General features: G+C 35.6%; 1 protein-coding gene across 6 annotated transcripts in view; it reads right to left on the minus strand.

Moving 5' to 3' along the window:
• QKI (QKI, KH domain containing RNA binding) overlaps window positions 1-19,424 on the minus strand; it is a 138,283-nt gene that overhangs the window by 72,688 nt on the left and 46,171 nt on the right. For all 6 annotated transcript variants that reach the window (XR_013765315.1, XM_079148631.1, XM_079148632.1 and 3 more), the window contains exon 3: window positions 5,956-6,072. Coding sequence is in view for 5 of the 6 variants with exons in the window: in XM_079148631.1 (XP_079004757.1) it covers window positions 5,956-6,072 (117 nt within the window). In the remaining variant the exon portion in view is untranslated. The remainder of the gene's footprint in view (window positions 1-5,955; window positions 6,073-19,424) is intronic.

The raw sequence follows: 19,424 nt of genomic DNA on the forward strand, positions 1-19,424 counted from the left end.
TATTCCTATGATAAAAGTACACTCTATCTTCCCGGTTGTCCCATTGTCTAAATGCAGCTCCTGCAGAGGGTGAAAGCGGTCGATAGTAACGAGCCACTGTTGTCAGCAGCTACAGACAGAATGGCCACCTGTTTCCTAGTGCACACCCTGCACTTCAAGGACAATGTTCTTGGTATGAGAGTTAGAATTGCCAAGTCTCTGCCAATTTCCAGAGGACACAAGTGCAGGACTTAGCTCTGACCAACTGTACACATGTCATCTACCAATTCAGACTAAAGGGAATGAGGAGGAACAATAGAAAAGTGAGAAACAGGAACCCATAAGGCTGGCCATTTATTTCCCTTCTGCTAAGGACAATTAAGGTCTCAGAAAAGAGCTAACAAATTTGTAGACTCATAAGAAAAAATTTGTAATTGTTTCCTATAAAAGCCATTCAGAGACTCCCAAAAGGTGGACTTTACTTACCACTGTAATGACTGTGAGTCCATGACAGCTTCTCCAGTACCTGGTCATACACAAAACACTGCTGTTTCAAAGACTTTCCTGCTTCAATTGCCACACTAGGACAGCTGACTGCCACCCATGAGACTGGACCATTCTTTTCAATGTAAATATATCCTCCCCACAATCCTCAATGTGACCTCTGAAGCCCTCTGCTCTTTCAACTGAAAACCTGTGATTACTCACTTTCCCTAAATTACTTAGCTTACACCAGTCATCTGCTCAAGTATATAGTTTTCTGTTAGAAAACATGGATTAAATCTTTGGGGAAGGATTCCTAAATATCAAGGGCATGATTGTACAGGCTGTGCATCCCTAATCTGAATTTATGAAACGCTCCAAAATGCAAAACATTTTGAGCACTCACATGATGCCAACAGTGGAAAATTCCACAAACTCTCGTGAGAAGTTGCAATCAGAAAGCAGGCACAGAGCGGGTATGATGGCTCATGCCTGTAATCCCAGCAGTTCAGGAGGCTGAGGCAAGAGGATTACAAGTTCAAAGACAGTCTCAGCAATTTAGCAAGACCCTTTCTCAAAAAAATAAAAAAGGGCTGGAGATGTGGCTCAGTGGTTAAGCACTCCTGGGTTCAATCCCTGGAAGGTAGGAAGGGAAGGAGGGAGGGAGGGAGGGAAGCAGGCAGGCAAGCACACACGCATGCACGCATGCATGGAGCACATAGCTGCACACAACTACCTTCAGGCTATGTTTGTAAAATAGATATAAAAATACCCAAGTTTCATGTTCAGACTTGGGTTCCATCCCCAAGATATTTCATTATACATGTATGCAAATATTTCAGAATCCAAAAAAATCCCAAACACTTCTGTTCTCCAACAAGCCTTCCCTGGGTTTGAATAATTGGTTAGTGGCTCACAGAACTCAGATAAGAGATAATCTGTATGATACTGTGTGTGGTCTTCATTTCCTGCCAACATAACCCCTAATAAGTGTGTCTGTTTGTATACTAATGAGATGACTGATGGCTTAAGGGCTCCTGGGTGGGGGACTGGTTGTCAGAGAAACCCAGTAATGAAGGTTGAGAATTTCAGTCCCACACTCTGACCTCCAGAAAAGGGAGAGGGACTGAATATGGAGTTAATCGCCAATTGTCAATGATGTCATCAAGCATGCCCCCACAATGAGGGAGGGAGGGAGGGAGGGAGGGAGAGAGGAAGGAAGGAAGGAAGGAAGGAGAAAAAGGGAAAACGTCGTTTAGAGAATTTTTAGGTAGCTACACACACGGATCGGTGCTACCCAGAGAGGGCATGGAAGCTCCATCCCTTGCCCATTCCTGGATCTATGCATCTCTTCCATTGGCCAGTTTATATGTACCCTTCTAATGTCCTTTATAGGAAACTAGTACACATTTGGAAATATGCTTTATTGAGTTCCATAATGTACTCGGAGCAAATTAAACCTGAGGGGAGCTTCTCAGAAAACAGATTTAGAGCTGACTGGTCAGAAGCCCAATCAAAACTGAGGCTTGTAATTCTGAAGTATGGAGGGGTGGGGCAGGAACAGTTTTGAGGGCCTTAGTCTACAAATTGTAGAATCTGTCTCCAAGTAGACAGTGTCCAAACTGAATTGAACTACAGGACACTCAATTAGTTCCCCTGGAGAATGGACTGGCTGGCTGATTCCCGAGTGTGTAAGGAGAAATCCCCAAACACCTGATGTCACACATGCTGTGATGCAGTAGCTAAGCTATGGAGCCAAACTAAGTGCTTCAACAGATGAATGGATAAAGAAATTGTGGTATAAACACACAATGGAGTATTACTCAGCCATTAAGAAGAATGACTTTATGGCACTTGATGATAAATGGATGGATATGGAGACTTAGCGTGCCAAGTGATATAAGCCAGTCCCAAAAAATTAAGGTCGAATGTTTTTTGATATGTGAAAGCTAACTCACAATAAGCAGGCAGACGGAAGAAGAGAGGTTCAATGGATTAGACAAAGGGGAATGAAGGGAAGAGAGGAAGGATAGGAAAAGAAACAGTGGAATGAATAATGACATAACTTTCCTATACGAATATACCACAATGAATCTGGCCATCGTGTGCACCCAGGAGACTGGGTTCTATATAGAATAAGAAATGTTCCATGCTTGTATAATTATATCAGAATGGATTCTATTGTCATGTATAACTAAAAAGAACAAAATTTTTAAAAAGTGCTACGATGTGTTAACTGTGAAAGAAAACACACATTGATTTTTTTTCCATTCTAAGAGACATACCAAAATTTCAAATGTATTTCACTATCACTTAGGGAAAGTTAAAAACTTAGAGAAATTTTACAATAGATATTATACTGGTTTCAGAGGCAAAGTTTATACTCAATATTCAAGTACTCAATATTCAAGTTTCTCTAGAAATTTCTTAAGTTATCACTCTTAAAAATGATTTATAACTTGAAGGAGTGCACCGAAGAATAGAATATTACGTTCAAATTTTGACTGCTTTTTGGCATACGACCTTTGGCAAATTACTCAAAATTTCCCTGAGCTTTGGTTTCCTTGTATACAAAATGGGAATAATAAAACTTGGACTAATTAAAACAACTGCATGTAAAATACTTATAGCAATGCTTGAGGCAAAGTACACACTTGGTAAATAAGAAGAATTATTCATCAAATAGCTGACTTTCACTTGCAAGGTACTTGCCAGCCATGTCCTATTACCAAATACATACTCGAGTTCAAAGACAGAGTGGACAGTCTATTCTGCCCGCTACAGAAGGGCACTAACAGTTCCTAATAGTTTTACAAGTCCTCCCAGGTTCTTATGACTTTGGAAGGCAATTCCTGCCCTCAGGCTCCATGATGATACCTAGTCTCAAAACATTAGGTATTTAAAAAAAGAAGACTGATAAGCCCATAGGTAATACTGAAGTAATAAAGTAATACCAATCCAAGAGAAATTAAAGTGGCATATTAACTCACTTTGCTTAAAAATCAGGGGCCTAAAATGATACAGTATTGACTACCTTCCCAAAAGAATTAAAAGCACATAAGGCCTCTAATTTTTTTCCACTGGCTAACCCTTTAGAGTGGTGTCATGATACTTATTACTTACATCAATACTTACTTTTATCTCCATTTGTCTGTCATATTTTTTTAACCAAAACAATAGTCAAGCAATAAATAATACAATCTTCCATTCTGCCTTTACTTTTAACAATTTTAAGGACATCACAGTAAGTTCAGCATAAAACATGGTTATGTGGATAAAAATTTGTTATGCACCATATATTTAAATTAAATTACAGAAGACATTCTTGTTGTCATAAATCTATACATAAGTTCTTAAAATGTACATAGGATACTATCAAAAAAATGGAAGCCATGGAAGTTAACATCATATGTACAAAGCATGTTTATCCATCCTTTTAACAAAAGTGAAAATATAATTGATTGCTAAAGTGAAAATGTAAGTGATTGCTAAATTTTATCTTCTGGTGTTTTATTATTGCTTTCTTACACTATGTTCAATGTTTAAAATTTTCTTTTAGCAGACAATAGTAGAAAATAAAACTGATGAAGTGTTTCTATTTGTGATTAAGAACAAAGTAATCAAGACAGAATCTGAAAACACCAACCCCTGGAAAAACAAAAACAGGAAGGAAAGCTATGATAAATAGGATCTTCAAAGGTTATAGACAACAAGAATGTTTCAGCTTTCCAGAGCTGAATCAACTATAGTATTCACTCATAATACTACATAAGAGTCTAAAACTAAAATGTATCTAACCTACAGATGAAGATAAAATACTTTAAGAATTGTGTACATTAATTGATAGCTTATTATGTGCCAAAGAGCATTCTAAGTGCTTTGCAGCTCATTCAACCCTCAGAATCACTGTAAGAGATTAAGCAACATTATCACTTCCATGTCATATGCCACTGAGAAATTAATTTATTTATCCAAGGTCACAAAGTTACTGTGTGGCAAAACCAAGATCGAAAACTAAGCAATCCTACTGCAGAGCTCACTATTAATCATTTTATTCTTCCTCCAAAGACATCTGATAATGTTCTTTATTCATGATGCTAAACTACACAGTTCCGAGTTCTAACTGTGGTCTCTGAGTACAGTGTGAGTGAAGTGAGCAGGTCATTATTACAGAATTAGCAGGAGCTCCGAGAGGGAAAAGATATTTTCTTCACTGACTAGAGGCTGACTTCCCTAGGATATATACCAAGTTTCTGGAAAAGACTATTTTGTCTATAGTTGTGAAGACTTCATTTGATGTCCCTAGGTAGCCATACTAGTGCTACTTAATGCCAATGCCATCTCAAGTCCAAACATGGAAACCAAAGCTTCATGGCAATGTTCATTTGAAAAGACGGAACACACTGCTGATGCTAAATGTTTACAATACTAATGACATTCAAGAACTTTATACTTTCATGAAAATGCCTTCAAATTCAACAGAAAAATTAAAAGTCATAAAATTTAAAAATAATTATGATAATATCTTTTGTCCTCAGATTCTTAGCTACTAGGTCCTCTATGGGAAAGAAAAGAAAAAGGGGAGAGGGGAGAATGAGAAAGCTCAATCCAAGCAGCTGATAGGCCTAAGTGAGGCTAGACGAATTAAGCCAGCAGCCTTGTTGGTGTGCTGTTCATTCTATGGCTCCACAAAGCAATTCAACACACAAGCTCCAATACAAGCTGACCACAGCTCTATCGCTTGAGGCACTTTCAAGTCAATGTATCAGGATGGGGGGGGGGGGGGGCCGGGTCACCCTTCCTAATAATAACTTTATAGTCTTCAACAATCACAATATAGGTATCTTAGTCTTTTTTTTCCCAAATAGAAATTTTTAAAAGTATTCTACGTTACCATTACTATAAAAGGAAACTAGGGAAATAAAATCTCCCTAACGACATCTGAGACAGTTGGATATTTACTAATTAAACTAGCAAAACAAGAAAACAGCAAGAGGAAAAAGAATGGTAAACAGGAGTAATATGTTTTAAAGTAAAATACCTAAAAAACTATTTACGGTCAAGATAAAATGTTTCTGAAACCAATCTCATATGGTTAGTGATAAGCCTCTGTTTTAACAGATTTTTATGTCTTCCAACTGTCCCAATGATCTGACATACAACCACAGTTATTCATGGGACCAATTCCATTTAAATCTCATCAAAAGAAACCTTTTAGGCTTTTCAAAGCTTTTACTTGCATATTTTCATGGATGGCATGACAGTCACTTTCCACATGGAGGCTTCTCACGTGCAAAATACCAAAGTTAAGAGTAAATAATACTTTAGTTCCTAAGTGAAAAATGGTGATTAACAAGGGAAATAATCAGAGCAACACCTTAAATGTTTCAAAACTTTTAACATGGAGTAACAAGTTTTACACCTAAAAGATCTGGAGCTTTACTACTAAGAAAATTATTCACATGAAGACTTGCTCTTCCTTCAAGGACTTACCTTCTTTTTATCTCTCATTGAGCCTTTTCCTCGGACCATTATTTTACATCCAGTTTCTGCTTCAAGCTGTTTAGCTGTAAGTCCTCTGGGTCCAAGGATTCTCCCAACAAAATTAAACTGGAAAAACGAAGAGTCGCAAATTATTCATTTGCTAATATGGTCCTTAAAATTATTTTTATGTATGCATATATGTATGTCTGTATGTACATATGTGTGTGTGTGTGTGTGTGTGTAATAAGTAAAATTTACAGCCCTCATGAATTTCATGCCAAGTTTGGGATACAACTATTATTTACTCATGGTTTTAAATAAAATTATCATATGTATTAATACAAACTATGAATTAGAAACAATACCCAGCTACACACAGGAGCTGTATGGAATTGTCCACAAATATGTAATATAAGCCAGAGCATATTAAAGAGCTGACGAATTACTTGATGCCACCTATGAATATAAATCTTTTCTGTAAAATCTCTCTGTCTCTTCCAAATGATAGGTGCTGAAGCAATTGTCATTCTGTTAGTAGTAATGTCCTTTTGATTAAAAAAAAAAACCAAAAAAACAAAACCCCAAAGTCCTATTTTCATCATCAAAAAAGTCATACTTTGTCCAGACAGAAATGGATAAATTACAATTCTGAATTGGTTGCTACAACACTGAGGGCCAAATCTGTATTCTACCCTACACGCTGTCTAGGCCTTGAGAATATACCTTTTACATCACATTTCTTGAACGATTTCATGTCTGCATCCTTACTTTCCTTTATTTTTTCCATTTCTATCTTTAACTTAGACTGCTATTTTTTGTGAGGAGCCTAAACTTTCTTTCCATGAATAAATCAGTCATATAAGTAATTGTATGAATGAAACATTTTCATCCAACAGAAACTACAGTGACAGCTGTGCACACAGCATAATACATATACAAGGTCCAGTATAAGAGCTGGCATGAAGCAGACAATGAACTGTCTCCCGACCCCACTACACATTCTCTTCATGAAACCTCAGTCCTTTGGCTTACTCAACAACTGAGCTTAGAATGTCACAGAAAAGGATATGATCAATGACAAATGTGACCTACAGAACTTAAGACAGATTTCACAGACACTTTAAAAAAATAGGAAAGGTGAAAATTACATACAGAACTCACTACTTTTGCCCACAAAATGCCAATTGCCAGGTTCCTGACGTAAAAGTAATAACTAGAGTCTTCTCAAGAATCAATTAAATACTCCAAACAGGTGAAAAAGACTTCCATGCTTCTTTATTTGAGTCCCATCTAAAGGCTGGCACTCTGATGACCTAAAACTAAAGCCAGCAGCAGACAAGCTCTGCTCATAAACAAAAGCTCCTCAAATTGTCAGTGCTTCAAGTAAAATATTGATAGACTAAGTTCACCAAAGACTTTGTGAAGGGCTGGAACATGAAAGAAACAGTACAAAGAAGCAGAGAGACAAGACAAGGGGCTGACCTTGAGAGAAAAGATTCTGCAGATAAAGTAGGTAGCATTTAAAAAAAAAAAAAAAAAAAACAGCTTTGGGTGATAGTACTTTCTAAAATGACTGTACACATTTACAATCAAAAGTGTGTAAGAATTTGATATTTCTTCTCTCAACACTCTGCCATTTTGTTTGTTTTTAAGCCATTCTGGTGGTGTACTATTAAATGATTCGATTAGCAGTCATCTGAAAACTAATGAAGTTGAGCATTCTAGTATGTGTACTGGCCATCGGATACACCTCTGTTTAAGTACATTTGCGGTTTCCCGCCATCTATTTTTGTTGTTATGTGTTTCTTACTGATTTCTACTTTGTGGTGACAAGTGTACACAGCATCTCCCATTCTGGGGCTTGCCTCCTTTTTAATGGTGTCTTATGATGATTCCAAGTTTTTAATTTTAATGTAGCTCAATTATCAATCTTCTCTTCATGGTTGATGTTTTTCTATGTCCTGTTTGAAAGAAGCCTTTTCCCACCCCAAGGTCATCAAAATATTCTCTTTTGGAAGTTTTACTGCTATGCCTTTCAAATTTGTCTATGTTGTACCAGGAATTGCTGTCTGTGTATGACACAACTCTTTCTGTCTCCCACACATGGACAGTCATTATGTCTTAGTCCATTTTATTAAAAAGACCATTGTTTTCCAATTGTTCTGCAGGTATCATCACAGTAAAAAATAATAAATTTGTGGCTAGGGTTGTGGCTCAGTGGTAGAGCGCTTGCGTAGCATACACGAGACACTGGGTTCGAGTCTCAGCACCACATAAAAAAATAAAATAAAGGTATTGTGTCCATCTGCAACTCAAAAGCAATTTAAAAAAAAATACATTTATAAATGTAGTCATGTGCCATATAAGGAAGTTTCAGTCAACAACAGACTACACATACCAGAGCAGTCCCATAAGATAATGAAGGTGAAAAACCCCTACTGCCTAGGGACAGCACGGTGCAACACACTGATTTTGTATCTGTGGTGATGCTGATATAAACATACCTACTATATCACCAATCACGTAAAAGTAGAGCACATGCAATTATGTACAGATCATAATTCTTGATAATAAAAGATCGTGTCACTGATTTATGTACTTACCACATTAAACTTTTTACCTTTGTTTTAGAGCACACTCCTACTTGTAGAAAACATATTTTATAGTAAAACAGTACAGCATGTTACACTGGTAGCGGCCTCATATATCTCATGTTTACCGTGTCTGCTGACTGCATCAAGAGGCCACATAGACTACCCTACACTGCCTGGGTTTATGTAAATATACTCCATAATGCTCCCATAACAACAAAACTGCATTATAACACATTTCTCAGAATATAAACCATTCATAAACAACCTGTAACTATGCTTCAGTCTTTGGGCTATTTCACTAATCTATCTATTCTTTAATATCATGTTGTATTAATCATACTGACTTTATAATAGATCTTGGTTCCCAGTAAAGGAAGTTCTTCTATCTTGCTCTTCAAGAGTATCTTGGTTATTTCTGGCCCTCTGCATTTTCACATATATTTTAGAATGAGCTACTCAATTTCTAAAATAATATTTAAGAATTTTCATTGAAATCATATTACATTACAGTGTATATTCAAAACCAGGAACATGGTATCTAACTTCTCCATTTGATTAGGTCATCTTTCATTTTTCTCAAGAATATAGACTTTTTAAGCATGTTTCATTGTGTCTTTAAGACTAATTCCTAAAGTTCACAGGGTTTTTCCTGTCATTGCATGTTGTAGTTTTAATTTTTTTTTTTTCTGTAGAACAAACACATAACTGGCTTTCCTATATCAAACTTGTATTCAACAATCTTGTTTTATTATCATTATTTCTCGTTTTTTTCTGTAGGTTCTTTAGGGTTATTTATGTAAACCATCAAATCACTTGCAAATGATGAGTTATACTTTTTCCTTTCCAACTATGTATTTTTATTTCTTCTTTTTGCTATCCCTACAGTACTGCCACTATACCAAATTTCAAGATTAAAGATTTCAAAGTTCACCCTAAAAGTCTGAAGTAATGTGTAGACATTTTTTGTACATAAATTGTTTCAGGTTACACTGAATTTCAACAATCAAATGTTAAAACTAATCCTCCATTCTGAAATACTGAAATAAACTCAACTTGATCACAAATCATTATTTGGGGGGGGGGGGGGCACTACCAGGGATTGAACTCAGTTACTGGACCACTAAGCCACATCCCCAAGCCCTATTTTGTATTTTATTTAGAGACAGTTTCACTGAGTTGCTTAGTGCCTTGCTTTTGCTGAGGCAGGCTTTGATTCAGCCTCTCAAGACACTGGGATTACAGGCATGCGCCACCGCGCATGGCACAATTCATTATTCTTTTAATAAGCTACTGGATTCAGTTTCCTAGCAATTTGGTGAATTTTTTTTCTTAATTTACATTCATGAACACAACTGGCCTATGAATTTCCTTTCTCACAATGCTTCTCAGGTTTTGGCATCAAAAATTTTAAGTCCTCAAAACATGTTGGAATGTATTCCCTCTTTTTCTCCATTCTAGGTGAGCCTTATGTAAGCCTAGTGCTATTTCTTTTTGAAATACTGAACAGAATTCACTGGCAATACCACCTGGGACCAGTCTTCTCAGTGGAAAGTTTTAAATTATGGGTTCAGTTTCTTTGATTCATATTCTTTAGTACTGTCAACTTTTATACATTGTTTATCTAGAAATGTGTCTATGTAGTCTAATTTTTCAAATATGTTGGCTTAAAGTTTGTCTAATTTTCTACTTAATATATATAAGATCTATAGTGATATCCATTTTTCACTCCTTATTAGTTATCCATATTTTCCTTTTTCTTTCATTCTCCAAAGAATTCTCCTTTACTTTTGTTGATTGGGATGGAGATTTTAAACAGCGCTGGTATTCTCCCCTCCCCCTCACTGTACTCCTACCATCTGCAATGTAAATTTGCACCTCCTCCCACATCTTGAATCTAGGGTAGCATGACTTGCTTTGGCTGATACAATGTGGTAGAAAAGAGGAGATGCCAGTTAATAGTCCACCTTATGTTTCCGCTCTCTTAAAGACCTATAGCTCAAATGGAGACAAATATGCACTAACCTGTGGGGGAAGAAATACAAGTGATCCAGGAACCATCAATGCCTACTGCCAGCAACCTCTCAAAAGCAGAACTTCCCCTGCTGATACCAGTCACAGAAGCTGGAGCTCAAGAAACTGTTCATTTAAGTATTAAATTAAATTTGGGGGTGGTTTATTATAATGCAGCAATAGCTAAACAATATGTACTGATTCTCTTCATTTTGAACTTTTCTCCTTGATTTCTGCTTTAGTTTTATTTCCTTCCTTCTGCTTCCTTTGGGTTTAATCTATTCTTGTTTTTCCAACTTTCTGAAAAGGATACTTTACTTAGTGCACCTTTTTTTCCCTAATGCACACATTTAAAGTTTTACATATAACTAAGTTGTCATTAGCAGTGTCCCACAAGTTTTGATAGGTAGCATTTCCATTATCATTCAGGTCAGAATAATTTGATAGCCATTGAATATTTAAATGTATTTTTTCCTCATTTCAAACCTGTAAGAATTTCCTAATTATCTCTGGTTTTGATTTCTACCTTCCCACACTGTAATCAGAAAACATACCCTATAAAATATTAGTCCTTTTATTTGTTAAGATTTGATTTTTAGTACAGGATATAATCAAATGTTGTAACTATTCTGTGAATACATGAAAAGAATGGAAAGTCCCGTTAATATCCGTCTCTGTTTTCCAGTGCTGGGGACTGCACCCAGGACCTTAGGTACGCTAGGCAAACAAATACCACTATCCTATGTCTAGGTTTTATTTGTCCTTCTACCTCTATTTTTGCTTTACATATTTAGAGGTCATGTTGTTTGGCATATACAAATGTAAAAAAGGTATCTTTCTGCCATTATGAAGTGGCCCTCTGTATTTTCAGTAAAGACTTTTGCCATTAAGCCTATATTAATAGTAACAAAGATACAAAGTTTTACTTGACTTTAATATGTGTATTTCTGGATTATAAGCTTTCAATCTTTTGTTATTGTATGTTAAATGGTATTTCTATGAACAGCATCTGAGTAAATTTTGTTTCTTCATACAAACTGTCACAATCTTTCAATTTTAACTTAACCCATTTATACTACATGGTTTTATATCTACCTTCTCACTAAGTGTTTTCTGTGTGTTCTACCTCTTTTATTCTATTATATTCCTTTTCTATTTTCTTTTTCTATTACCTTGGAAGTTAGGTGTTTATTCACCCTAGAGATTATACCATGCTCTATGAGACATTTTCATGTATACTTTTACTCTTTGTAAGTACAATATAAGGACCCCAGAATGCTTAACACCATTTACCCCCCAATCCAGTTTAAGAGTCCATTAATTATTATTTCTCAAATAATATATATATATTTTAACCAACAGGACAATATCCTCATTTTGTACAGATAACAGGCATATAGATTTACCAACATATTTACCATTTCTCTTGCTATTTCTTTCCTTCTGCATATTCAATTCTGTAACTAACGTGATCTGTCTTCTGCCAGAAAAAATACCCTTTAATATTTCTTCATCTGAAAATGTCTTGTTTTTAATGGGCATGGAATTCTAGTTCAAGTTACTTTCTTATTACATCATTTTCAAGATTCTTTACACTGTATTCTGGATCCTTCTGTTATTTCTGATAGGGGAGGTCTGAGTTTTACTAATGACCTATGAAGGTGATCTTTTCTCTTTATTCAGGACTTCTATTTCATCATTAGTTTTCAGCAGTTCTAACATGATGTATCTAGATGCAGTTCTCTTCATATTTAGCATGGTTAGGATTCAGTTTCACACATCTGTGACTGACTTTCTTTGGTTAAGTGCTCAATCACCTCAAAACTCTGTTTCTGCCCCATTCTTTCTCCTTTTAATACTACAATTACAAAGATTATAACTTCATACTGCATTCCTTTTATTTATCCTACCCCATTACAGTTTGATGTGAGGTAACCCCAAAAGCTCACATGAGACAATGCAAAAAGGTTTGGAGGTGATATGACTGGGTCACGTATGACAGCCTTAAATCAGTTATTTAATCTCCTGATGATATTAACTGAGTAGTAACTGAAGGCAGGGAGGGTGTAGCTTGAGGAGGTGGGGTATTTGGGGGCGAGTCACTAGGATATATGTATTTGTATCTGGCCAGTGGAGAGCTCTCTGCTTCCTGATCATCATGTGAGCCACCTCCCTCCACCACACTCTTCTGCCATGGTGAACTGTCGTATCACCAGCCTGGAAAAATGGAGCCTGATGTCCATGTACTGAGACCTCTGTAAACTCTTCCTTCTCTACAATTGTTCTGGTTAGAGCTTTTAGTCAGAGCAATGAAAACCCTGACTAAAATATTCATACAGCAGTCCTTTTATTTATCATACCACCTTCCTGTATTCCCCACTCCCTCTGTGTCTCAGTGCTAAAGATTTTCTTTTGAGCTACATTCCAGTTCATTAATTCTACATTCAAATGCTTCTAACCTTCCGTCAAACTCATCTTAACTCACAGCAGATAAGGGATAGTTCAGCTTGATTTTTCTTTTTTTTGGTTTCCATGTTTCTGCTTTCTTACACACAGCAAAAACATTGTTCTTACAAAGTCTGGATCTGATAATTCCAACACCTAGCATTTCTGTGTGTTTGATTCTTTTGTTTCTTAGGATTTATTTTAATGTCATCTTGCTTCCCTGTGCAATTGGTTACTTTTCATTCTATCAGACAACATGGTTAATAAATACCTTATAGAAATAATGTTAAGACCTAAGATGATGTTATTTCAGCAAGGATGTATGTTAGCTTCTACTAAGCACCTACCTATAGTTAACAGCAATGCAAGATCACTTCAATACAATTTCACTTACTGAGAGTCAATTCTGAGTTAAGGTATAGTCTATGGAGGATCTGGGGCGTTCTGAGTGAAGGATTACACCTAGAGTGCACATTCACCTCTATTAGAAGAAAAGACTGAACAGGGGGTAGTATATAAAGTCCAATCTCAGTCATGCAAAGATCAGCCTCTCAGCCACTGTTCCCGAACTCAGCAAGCACACCCAAATGAAAAAGAGTCAAGATTATATTCTTAATCATCTGGTCTCCTGAGGATCCAGGACTATAGTAATCTGTCATCTTCTTGATAAGTCTGTGATGAATTCAATCAGATTTTTTTCCCCCTTTCTAGGTCCTATTTTACTAGAATTACTTTGCTGATCTGAACTACTTTGTCCTTAAACAGAGAAATCCACTAAGCAATTTCTAAGAGGATGCCTTTTAATCTAAACTGATACAGACAACTTCAGAAAGTATAGTGTGAAAGTATAATGGAAGGAGGGTCTGAGAAAAAGAAACTTCACAGAAAATCTTACAGAAATCATTAGCCTGCCTGGCTCTGTCTTCCTACTTTTCTGCAACTTTTTAACTTATCCAGTTTACATAGTCAAGAATTCTATAGACCTTTTCGCCCTATTTCCCAACCAGGACAGAGTAATCTTTACATCCCATCATTCATTCATTCTGTTTAGTTTCGGTTATTTTTTTAGCAGAATATAAAATGGCCTTTCATTTTCAAATTCAATTAAACATTTATTCAAGACTTGCTAGCTGGTAAGAAATGAAACAGATATGAGGATTTAAAAAAAGGAAAAAAAGGAAACTTCCTGCTCTCAAGAAGTCTGTGAAAATGCCTTTTCTCTATTTGCTTCCTTGACTATTTCTTAAAATAAGTTCCGACTACTCATAAAATAGCTGTACTCTACACAGATGTTTTTCAAACCAACTCATATGCTAGATATGCATTATATATTTCAAACATGGCCCAAAAAGTCTGGAAAAATGCATTGGAGATACTTTAGCACATCAAGTAGGTAATTGGTTCTGACCTCTGTCCTTTGTCAAACCAGTTGGTCTACCTTTTCTGACCACTTCGAGAGCCTTTTCTGGCACATCCTGCCCTTTTCATAAACCTTGCTTACTAGAACCACAGCATCAAAACTATACAGAAAAATTCTATCACAGCTAATGAGGCCTTGCAAATATTACTTGCTAAATTAAAAAATATTTTTTAAACTGCATGAAACCCAAACATTAATTCTGTGAAACAAAATTTTCTTAATCTTAAAAAACATCACTATCTTCCCTAACAAGCAACAAACAGTTGAAGTGCGTAACATCCAATTGGGAACTGTCAAGGTCGTTCCTTCTCAAAATGCTGTAAGTAGACGATGAAAAAAAAAATTAATCATAGCAGCTGCTTTGTCTACTGCAACCAATTTCCAAGTTAATATCCTTTGCCTTGCATTAAAATTCATTCTGTGTTGATTTATCATGCCAGTTCTGTAGCTTCATTCAATTAAAACAATGTCACAACACTTCCAAAGAATATCATTTCAAACAGTCTGAGCTAAGCACAACTTAAAAAGCCTAAATAAGAAAAAGACCCCCACCCCAAAAAAAAGGTATTCATTAACCCCACTGTTTAAGTGCAGGCATTTTCTGTGGCTCACCATTTATATTTCTGCCAAGTGGCATGTTAGTTTCTAAAGAGGTTTAACAACAAACATGTCTAATGGTATTCGCTGTTGCTCACTACATTCTTAATAGAAATATTTCTTCCAATGATAAAATGTAAATTATGAAAAATCTTTCCATTGACTTTTTAAGGATTCTATAAAAACTTCCTGTGACACATTATCAAAACTGACTGATAAAAAGTGGATTTTTCAAAAGCATCTCAGTGAAACTTCTAAGAACTACTGAAGAGTAATCTGCTTAAAAATTTGTAATTAAAAAACTATTAAAAAAAACATGCACTTTGTTTAGATCAATAATCTGCTTGTAAATATCATGTCTAATATTTCAAGGTGACTTTAGTAGATTCCTTAAAAACCTTACTTTATCTCATATAAGTAACATAGTACTAAACACAAACACCCAAAAGCATGTATGTGGGTAGTTGTTAATGAAGGCTTACTTGACAGAAGACAATAATGAACCTCCTCTAATCTAGCCAACTCACTAGTCAGTTTAGTTTATCTGTGTTGTATTAAATGAGAAAAGAATAGTGAGCTTATGAGCAGGACAGCTGTTTTTAGCTTAAAATATCAGAATGAATACTGCAAAATGTCTTTTTGGTTTGGGGGAAAGCAAAGTTTTACCCTTTTCTACCTTTGTCATTAATTTTAGGTAAGCAGCCACATATGTCCCCAGAGAAATAGCTAAATCTACACATTACATAATTATTATTGGCATCATATGGCAAAATCTTTCTTATATTAGGACTTAATGAACACTTAGAATTCACGGCATGTGAATCACAAGCACTTTGCAAGAAAAATCTTACCAACCTATGTACATAAAAGGCACTGACGGCTGCTGTACGCAAGGAAAACTACTAAGCAACTAAAAACGAAATCTGAAGTCATAGCATATAAATCAAGATATCCTAAATTAAGGAAAATCTTCATTTTTTGAGTACTGATGTAACAAGGTAACAAGCTAAAAATCACTCAAACTCAGGTGAATAAGATAGATGATTATCCTTCTAGAAGCTAACTAAAAGTTACGGGAAAAAAAATCTTAACCAATTTAATAAAAAACATGAAGCCAAGGAAGGTCAACAGGGTTTTATGACACAAGCAGGCGACTATTTGAGAAAATAAAGCTGGAAACTCCATACACTAAGACTTTTAAAAGATTCCAAAGTACTTTTCAAGCCTTATTTGTGTTATTCCTCCTCCTTCAAGCCACAAAATCAATTTGCTATTCTGTAAAAATGGTGGAGACCTTTTCTTCTTCTAATACTTTCTTTTCTCCTTCCTTCCTATCAAACAAGTAAAACTTCTTCAATACTGAATCCCACAATACTGAATGCAAGTGTTCGATCTGCAATTTCCCTGTTCCTTGATTTCCTGGAGACAGGTGTTTCTCTCATCCAAAGTGAGGAAGGAGACCTCCGCACCCAGACGTCACATACCCTGGCCACAAGGTTCATTATGATCCACATGTTTCTTGCAGGTCATTACTTTAAGTCAGGCACAGGCTCTCTTAGTTCAGTTTTGAATTCACAGTGCTTTACACAACATATAACATGAAAAACAAATGAAATCAAATCTAGCACCAACATGACACCCAACAAGTATCAGATTTGAAACATTTCAGATTTTCAGATCAGGAACACCAAGTTTATTACAAAAGCCCCAAAATTCCAAAATATTGAGGGGGGAGGGGAATTGGGATTTTTAAGTTTTCAAAATTTTGGATGGCAGATTGCCTGATTGCCTGGAAGTACGTGGTGCTACAGGCCAAAACAAAAGGAGATAAAGATGAAAGCAAAAATAAGAGAGAGAAATAACAACAGAGAAGAAAATTAAGAGCTCGTTTTTTAACAAAATAACAAAACTGACAAAATTTAGGCTAGACTAACGAAGAAAAAAACAGAACGTAAAAAAATAAAATTATAAATAAAAAAGAAGACACAATTGATACCAAGAAACAATTGTAAGATATTAAGAGACTACTATGAATAATTATACACCAACAAATTGAACCAAGACTAATAATAAATTCCTAGAAACATACAACCTACCAAAACTGAATTGTGAAGTTATAGATAACCTGACCATACCAATGTGCAGTAATCCAAAACTTTCCAATAAGGTAACACCCAAGGACCACATCACCTCACAGGTAAATTCCACCAAACACTAAGAAGGATTAAACCAATCCTTCCCAAACTCTTCCAAAAAATTCAACAGGAGATTTTATTTCCAAATTCATTTTACAAGGCCAGAAATGCCATCATACTAAAGCCAGATAAGGACACCATAAGAATTTAGTATCCTTGATGAACAAGTATGCAAGAAACTCCAACGAAATCATCCTCGGTGTTAAGAAAGCAAGCAAGCAGGAAAGCAAGCTAATTAGCTAGCTGGAATCTCTTCCTCTAAGTTCAGGAACAAGATATGGATGCCCACCCTCACCACTTCTGTTCAACATTATACTGGAAGACCTAGCCAGAGCAACCAGGCCAAGGCCAGGAAATGTAAGGCATTCAAAATGAAAAGGACTTAAATTGTCTCTGTATGCAGATGACATGATCTTATGTAGAGAAATTCCTTAAAAAAAAAAAAAAAAACACTAAAATATGGATAAAGGGACCCAATGTCGACAAAGTGCTCTCCAGTGGTTCATTTAAAAAAAAAAAAAAATGTATGATAAAGCAGGTGGAGGAAAATAATAATTGGGTAAATCTGGGTAAAGAACCAACAGGAGTTATTGAAACTATTCTAACAACTTTTCTGTACCTATAAAATTATATAAAAATAAAACATTGAAAGTTGTTAAAGGGGGAAAAATTTCTTAAGACTCCATCAAAAATCTTGGAATAATCAAATTCAGGAAAGCTGCAGGGTAACAAAATCAAACACATAAATATCAGTTGTGTTTTTATATACTGACAACAAACTATCCAAAAGAGAAATTTAAAAAATAATCCCACTTTCAATAGCACCAAAAATTAGAAAATACTTTGAAATAAATTTAATCAAGGAGGTAAAAGATTTGTACACTGAACACTATATAACACTGATAAGAAACTTCCTCAGGAAGACACAAATAAAGCAGAGATAAGTCATGATGATGAATTTGAAGAACTAAGACTGCTAAAATGTCCACACTACCCAATGTGATCTACAGAGTCAAGGAAATCCCTATCAAAACTCCAATGGCATTTTTCACAGGAATAGAAAAAACAATTTTAAAATTAACATGGATCCAATAAAGCCTCCAGGTAGCTAAAGCAATCCTTAAGAATAAAGGTAGAGGCATTTTCTGGTTTCAAACGTTACAAAGATATAATAATTAAAACAATATGGCACTGACATAAAAATATACACAGAGAACAAGCACAGAACAGAAGTCCAGAACAAATAAACTCATGAATTTGTCCGTTAATTTTTGGCAAAGGAAATCAAGAAAAAGTACACAATGGGGAAAGGACAGTTCTTCACCAAGTGGTATTGGGTATCCACAGTATCAAAAGTTGGATTCCCACATTTAAAAAATGAAACTGAACCCTTATCTTACACATACAAAATTTAAGTCAAAATAGGTCAAACATTTAAATGTACATGACCTGAAATTGTAAACTCCTACAAGAAAACAGTTAAAAAGCTCTTTAACAATGGCCTTGGCAATCATTTTTTAGATATGTTATGAAAACAGGCAACAAAAACAAGTAGAACTATATCACGGTAACAAAACTTATACAAAGAAAATAATCCACAAAATTAAAGAGCACCTCACCCTTTGGGAGAAAACATCTGTTCATGCATTTGATAAGGGGTTAATATCTAGGCTATATCATGATATTAACAACTGAACCTAAAACCAACCGGAATTAAAAGGAAACAAATGGCCTGAATACATTTCCAAAGTTATACAAATGTCCAACAGACATATGAAAAGGTGCTTCACATCACGAGTCATTAGGGAAATGCCATTCACAACTACAATGAGGGGCTGTGGTTATAGCTCAGTGGCAGAGCACTTCCTAGCATGGATGAGGTACTGGTTTGGATCTACAGCACCACATAAAAATAATAAAGTCATGAAAAAGATGTATTTTAAAAAACACAGGGAGGGAGGGGTTAGTGTTAGGGTTAGAGTTAGGGTTAGGGAGGGGGCAAGAATGGAGGAAGGAAGGACTGTACAGAGGGAAAAGAGGGGTGGGAGGGGTGGGAAAAAATAACAGAATGAATCAAACAACATTACCCTATGTAAATTTATGATTACGCAAATGGTATGCCTTTATGCCATGTACAAACAGAGAAACAACATGTAACCCATTTGTTTACAATAAAAAAAAAAAAAAAAAGAGTTAGTAAGTCCATCAGATACAGAA

The sequence above is a fragment of the Sciurus vulgaris genome (genome assembly GCF_902686455.1).
Source record: "Sciurus vulgaris genome assembly, chromosome: 7".
Lineage (NCBI taxonomy): Eukaryota > Metazoa > Chordata > Mammalia > Rodentia > Sciuridae > Sciurus > Sciurus vulgaris.